The following is a 7,581-nucleotide window of genomic DNA, read 5'->3' on the forward strand; positions in this document are numbered from 1 at the left end:
TAAATAATTTACACCCCAGTGCAAATAGCAGCATATATTATTTTTGCACTGGATTAACGAAACGCGACATCAACCCGCTAGTTTTATAGTTAGCAACAGCGATAACAGTATCATTTGTTCACGTGAATTTTCGAATTGTGAAAAAAGAAATGGCTGTGCGCAAAACCACGCCATGTTCAATAAACGAGGTCCAGACGGTCCACACGTTAGCGATGAGCAAAACGAAATAGTCTCTCCGCACACGGCTACCACCGGACCTACCAACAGTGTGGGGAAAAGTAAAAACAAAATACAAAAATTAAAAGTGACTACAGAACCATCAAGGAAAAGTGGAAGTGGTTTGACCAAATGGACACTATCTAAACGGTGAGCAATGGGAGTGAGAGTGCCCTGGACTGGTGTTGATCCACGATGGAGGATGGTACGTTTTATTATGCTTGTTATGTAAAGCTTCACTTTATTTAGTTGACCAGCTACTGGAAGCTTCTGAAACAACCAGACCAATTTAACTGTTACACTTGTGTAAAATCACCATGCAACAACTGCTTTATGCAGCACAATGAGCTAGTAGCTAACAGCTAGCAGTCGTGTTATTGTTGTCAGTTTGTGTCGTGTTTAAGATGATGTCACGGCAGTAGAGGCGGCGCAACTATGACGATCAGCCTATAATCCCGCCCACGCTGAGGTGGCACTAAACTACAGTGGAAATGCAAGCTCAGAAAAGTAAAGTGAGTAGAGTTGAGACGAGTCGAACCGTAAGGTGCAGTGGAAAAGTGCCACAAAAGCATGTGGTTAACGTTTTGACTCGTACGAAGCTTCCTCAGAACAATACAACTCTTTTTTGACTCGGCACATTGCAAAGTTTTGGTGTGTGTGTGTGTGGGTTATTACATAGATATTATTTTTACCCCGACCTGGTGCCAATAATGGTAGATACTAATTGCACCTTGTGGCAGTGCGGAGGGCGGGTTCGTGATTCCACACATTTGGCCCCTAATTAGGCTGATTAAGCCCGGGAGGGATAAAGGCGACCGGAGACGGCAGTGCGACAGAGAGAGAGAGAGATACGGGCAGCTCAATTCAGCTCAATTTGGCCAGCGGTGGCCCATAGAGTTAGTTAGGACTCTCCCATTGTCAGAGGTAAAATAACTGAAAGTGACAACAAACACAACAACAGCACAAATAAAACAGCAAACAGTAAATAACATGAAAAGACAGTAGAATTGCAATTTGCATAATTTTTGGATGCCGCAGTGCATGCTGGGCAAGCATGATGTGCATAGTTCTCTTGATTATATTTTTGATTTCAGCGGAATAGTTTTTCTAAGTTCAATAACTTATAACAAGTTCAGCCAACAAAAACGTGTACAATTGAGTTATCTCAACAAGATAACTTTAAGGCAGTTACTGTATTCTAACTCTACATTTTAAGTTATGATATTTAAAAGGCATTTTCAGTGATGCATCAACACTGATTTAGAGCTGTTTATTTATGTTAAACTCGCTCGGTTCTCCCGATGGCCAGTCTGCCCCCGATCGGCCCCAAAGTGCGTCTGCCCACCGGGAAAATGCCCGGTATGCCCGATTACCGGTCCAGCCCTGCATGCTACCGACTTTTGGTTTTTCGGCCAATTGGAAATGGGTAAAAATGTAACGTTTTTCAGATGGAGCCACATTGAAAAATATTAGAAAGAACATTTTGAGCCTGGGACATCTGATTGAGTTGACACTGAATAACCCTTTTATTATGTATTCTTTTTATTTGACCAAATATGCATTCTATTTACAGTACTAATAGATTCACAATCCATCTCTTTCTCTTCTTTTGTCTCCAATTGTGTCTAATTCTAGGCGCGTAGCCTGCTCTATCAGTTCCGCCTTCTTCCCAGAATTCCCTGCAGCTTACACGACCTGTGTAAACTGTGCGGGCCCGGAATGTGGGATAGTCGCTACATCCCTGCTGTAGAATGTTCCGGAGAGCATGCCGACTCTCAGAGCTGCCCCTATGGAGGCACCGCCATGCACGAAAGCCCACCCTTACCCAGCCCACACCAGCCCAGAGAGGGCAAGAGAGGCTCCAAGACACGAGACATTTTCACCTTCCGGAAGCACTCCTGAATCAAACAGGACTCCGAAACTTCACTTTCATTTTGTTCATCAAAGATTTAGGAAGCTGCAATCCACATCTGGTATCAAACACTGCCAGGAAACCAGTGCTGACGGCCTCTTCTTAAGGGTTAAAGTGATAGTACACCCACACATTTTAATTCTGTAATTTACTTACCCTCATGTTGTTTAGATAGATGAGGGTGAGTAAATGATGGCATGATTAAAGTTTTGGGGTGAACTATCACTTGTCTGCATGTGTTGACGTTTGTGTGGTATGTTACCACAGTCGAAGGAGTTTTGTGTTTTTCAGCTTAGTTTACGTTGATCACATTGCTGGATATTTTTGTTTCTATTCTGTGCAATCTCTAAACTCGAATGAATCTTGCTCATGTTCATTACTGGCCAAACATTTTGGCTGGATGCTAATATATGTAGCAATTCATTTATTTGTTCATCATATCACAGACTTATTATGTCATATATTTCAGATTTTTTTGGCATTTATGCTTTCATATCTTCACAATAAATCTCATTATATGGACGGTGTAAGGTCTCTTGTAAGTATAGCTGGCACATTAGTGCAATTAAAAAGGGATTATATGTCTAATTACAGGACTATTTGGAACTATCCCATGCAACCCAAAAGTGGATTTTGAACAAATGCTGTTTATTTACTGGAATGAGTCTTTAGTACTTCACAATAAACTATTTATTATGAAGGGTAAAAATGTTATTTCCACCTTACTGACATATTCACTTAAAGTGACAGTTCAGCCAAAAATGAAAATTCTCTCATCATTTACTCACCCTCTATGCCATCCCAGATCTATATGACTTTCTTTCTTCTGCAGAACACAAATTAAGATTTTAAGAGGAATATATCAGCTCTGTAGGTCCATACAATGCAAGTGAATGGTGACCAGAACTTTGAATCTTAAAAAAAGCACATAAAGGCAGCATAAAGGTAATCCATACAACTCCAGTGGTTTAATCCATGTGTTCAGAAGTGATATGATAGGTGTGGTTGAGAAACAGAACAATATTTAATCCTTTTTACTATAAATTCTCCCTGCCCAGTAGGTGGCGATATGCAGGAAGAATGCAATTGCCAAAAATAAAAGAAGAATGTGGAAGTGACAGTGAACGTGGACAATAGTTAAAAAAGGACCTAAAGAACCACACCTCTCATATCACTTCTGAACACATGGATGAAACCACTGGAGTCGATGGATTACCTTTATGCTACTTTTTATGTGCTTTTTAAGCTTCAAAGTTCTGGTCACCAGTCACTTGCATTGTATGGACCAACAGAGCTGAGATATTCCTCTTAAAATCTTTGTTTCTGTTCAGCAGAAGAAAGAAAGTCACATATTTGGGATGGCATGAGGGTGAATAATGAGAGAATTTTCATTTTTGGTGAACCATCCCTAAATGTATTAAATGTATTTATTATTATTATTGCCAAGAAAAGCTCCACAATAACTATTGCCCATACATAGGTTTAGAAATTTGACTCACCCTGAAGTGTTTTCTAAAACATTTTTTTATTCTAAAAAAGAGATTTCAGTCCATTCGCAATCTTTTGTGTGTGTTTTGTGCATTTTGCAGTTTTGTGTTTGTACTCCGTGTTCCCATGTTAAAATCACTGCTATAGCAGAAGGTCTTAATCTTCTTCAAAACAGAATGATCCTAAATCCAAACCCAAGAGGGAGACTGACTTTAATTAGTTTATCTGGTGATGGTGGTTAAATGGGAACACGCCGCTCTTAAAGATTACGCTCTGCAGTTGAGTGCAGTGTTTCAGCGTGAGTGAACAATGAACATGAAGGTGGTTGGTGTCTTTAAGTTTCCCCCAGAGCCTGTTTTAAGGCAGATATCGGCAAATTGCTGTCAGAAGGTGACATTAGTCTCTTAAAGATGAGATTTGCCTCTCAACATGCAGTCTCCATCAGTGTTGTGCATTAGGGGCTTTTATTTTTAAGCCATTAGGAAACTGGGCTGCTCTCTCAAATACCCCAAGAGCCATTGAGGCATGGGTGACACTTCTGAAAAGTGTTAAGGGATGATGACACGCTTGTGAAATAATTAGAGGATGAGCAAAAAAAAAAACCCAATGAGGCCTATTTTTGCACCTTTAAGATTATTATTATTATTAATAATATTATTATTTTGCATTGTGACATTTAAATGACATGTAGGCACGTTTGATTACAGTAATGCAAAACAATTATAATTACTGTAATAAAAATATCAGATATGTTTATCATTAAGATATTTGCTAAGATGATAATAAATCAGTAATTAATTAATATTATTTAGTATTTAAAATTAACTCCTATACATGGTAATTATTAATAATATTAAATACAATTACATGCTATGTAAATTATTATTAATATTAATAGTTATGATAGTGTATATATATATATATATATATATATATATATATATATATATATATATATATATTACATTTATTAAATTGTAAATTATTAATGCACCTTAGTATCTGTTGTACTGCCTTGTCATTACAGTCATAATACCATATTACAGTAATGATAATATATTGTGCATCATCACTGAATAATCATACATAAATAAAACTCATTATACATTATGCTAATTAGAATCTGGTCCTAAAAATAGGCTTCATTTTCTTAAAGCAAAATTAAAGTTCTTAATTTGCCTTTTGATTTTGTGTTAAAAAATAACCCAGAAATGGGTGTTAATCTATAACCCATTTTCATGAGATTTTCCCAACAATATAAAATAATAGATTAGCGTAAAAGTCATTTTATTCACATTTTATTGTTTATGTAGGATATTAGCCTCCCTGAAGATGTGCATTTGTTATTTGTTTGTCTTAGCAGAGACAAGATGTGCTTCTCATAGCCTGCATGACCATGAAAGATGTTATTCAACAGACAAACACGCACGCAGAGATTGTCCTCCAGAAGTTCTGCTTATTGAACCATATGGATTTTCTATATAGCAGACAGTCTGTTTACAAAACCAGCTAATTAGCATGCATGATCTGTTAGAAACATGATGGCATTCAAACAAATCTCTCTTTCTGTTTGCCAGAAACCAGAACATACACCACTGTATGCTTTAAATGAATGTTCTGGGTTCAGTAGAAGTTAAGCTCAGTCGACTTCATTTGTGGCATAATGATTGCGACGAACATATTTTTATTTAATTTTATTTTATTTAAAAAAAGGCAAAAATTGTGGTTGCAGTGCAGCACTTACAATACAATTGAATAGTGCATAAACATTAAAACACACACACATTTTCAAAAGAATAGACACATGACATAAACATCATGTTATAGCATGGATTCAGTGTGATAAAAGTGCTTATTAACCGTATCACTGTAAAGTTATATCCATATTTCAACTTTGTTGCCATGATAACGTAACACCATTAAACCGTTCGCTTAGTGGAATCAAAGTTTTCAGTTTCCTGCAGGTAAGGCATATCAGGAAAGGAAAATCTCTGATAAAATCATGATCCAGGTAACAACATCCGCCCTTCATTGCATCCCTAGAATTATCAGGTTGCTTTATTCAACCTGTGTACTTTCTTTACAGTAGAGCTTCACACTATAGCAATTATCATAACGTTCAGATTATGGATTTTTCTATATCATATAAAAAGCATTTTGAAAGTGGGTATCTTCCCAACATTAATGCTTTTAGTTTCCCCACCGTGTGTCCCCTCGTCGGACCTGTCTCTGTATGCATCTCCTCCTCTATCTTTGAATGGCAGTGCTAGTTGCAGCCGAACCCCCTACAGTGAAACTGCAATGACTGCTGTGTTATAGCCCCTAATTATCAATTATCTGTGCCTGGCAGTCCCACCTGGAGCAGGCTGTGGTGCTAATGAACCCAGGCCTGGGGGTGGCTGTCAGCAAGGGTCTTTCAGTTGGGTTTCTACATGAACAGAACCTCTAATCATGGACACTAGAACAGGCCATGCCTTCCATATTTTAAGAATATTTCGCTTGTTATTATCTTCAGTCTGTAATAATCAGATTCTATGATTTTCTGTTACATTATTTGTAAAATGTGTCCAGCTACGTTAGAAAAAAACGAGCAAAATAGATTTACATTTAAAAACTGGGATAAATCACACACACAAAAATAGTTCCACCATATTGAATTGAGTAATCTAGAATGAAATAAAATGTAAAAACGCATAAATAATTTAAGTTTAATTAATTATATTTAGTTAAACATTACACAATTCATATTTTGTTATGAATGTGAAATGCATGAATTTTAAAAGCAGGCTAAATTATTATTATTATTATTTTTTTGAGTGCATCTCAATATATGATATAGAAAATCTAAAATCAAAGCAATGTGGCAAGCAATCATAAAAACAAATGTTTAAGTCATTTACACTTGAACGTTCATTGAACATTGAAGTCTGTTTGACAATATAGCAACGCTTTATAGAGATCTTGAAGAGGCAAGTTATGTTTCCATCTTATTGTCTATCATGCCTGTAATTTCAAATCCAAGTTTAACTGTTCAGTGCACTGATTATTCCATTTAAGTGAATTAATTATCATTTCATACCTATATTATTTTTACATTGACAATTTAAGCAATGCAGTTTACTCTCCAAAAATGTACTCTAAAACAAAAAGTTTGATCTTTTTCATGTATATGTATGAATTGTTGTATGTAGTCTGGTTTTCACTGACTTTGTGTAAGTCTGATATATGGCACTATATATACAACCCCAATTCTGAAAAAGTTGGGACGGCATGGAAAATGCTAATAACCACAAAACACGATTCCACTGTTCCACTTTCCATCTCAGATGAGAATGAGCCCAGAGAAGTCAGTGGCACTTCTGGACAGTGATGATGTACGGCTTCTCCTTTGCACAGTAAAGCCTTAACATGCACCTGTGGATGCAGCGGTGAATGATGTTGGCTGACAAAGGTTTACCGAAGTATTCTCGAGCCCTTTTTATGATTTCCATAAGTGATGCATGACGGTTTTTAAGACCGTTACGTCTGAGGTATCGGAGATCACACACATTCAGAAGTGTTTTTCGGCCTTGTCCTTTACACATTGAGAATTGATCGGATTCATTGAATCTTTTATCTATATTGTGCACACTAAGTCCTTGCCATTTGCCTTTTGGGATCATTGTTCTCAAAGGGCTGGATTATTTGCTGATGCATTGTTATCAGTCCTAGTCCTAAATTGCCCCTGTCTCAATTTATTAGAGCGTGTCACAATCATCTGATTTGAAAATGCAATTTACTGGGTAAAACATGAAATAAAAGTGTTGTTGTGCTTTCAATATAGCACAGAGTGAATAAACTTACTTGGAATTGGGGTTGTTAAACACATACTATATGCATGTTCATATATGGCTTTCACTGTATATGACAAACGTATACATATGTGCAACAAATATATTTCAAAATACTACAGAAATATCCGTTTT

At 36.7% G+C, this 7,581-nt stretch overlaps 1 protein-coding gene across 2 annotated transcripts in view; it reads left to right on the forward strand.

Annotated features, from left to right (window-relative positions):
- LOC127647294 (TBC1 domain family member 16-like) overlaps positions 1-2,808 on the forward strand; it is a 36,974-nt gene extending 34,166 nt beyond the window's left edge. Inside the window, exon 13 of one of the 2 annotated variants that reach the window (XM_052131457.1) lies at positions 1,852-2,808. In XM_052131457.1, coding sequence (XP_051987417.1) covers positions 1,852-2,118 — 267 coding nt within the window. In that variant the 3' untranslated portion in view covers positions 2,119-2,808. The remainder of the gene's footprint in view (positions 1-1,851) is intronic. The other variant, XM_052131458.1, reaches the window with a different exon arrangement.
- The last annotated feature ends 4,773 nt before the right edge of the window (positions 2,809-7,581 follow it).

This window comes from Xyrauchen texanus, chromosome 8 (assembly GCF_025860055.1).
Source record: "Xyrauchen texanus isolate HMW12.3.18 chromosome 8, RBS_HiC_50CHRs, whole genome shotgun sequence".
Taxonomy (NCBI): domain Eukaryota; kingdom Metazoa; phylum Chordata; class Actinopteri; order Cypriniformes; family Catostomidae; genus Xyrauchen; species Xyrauchen texanus.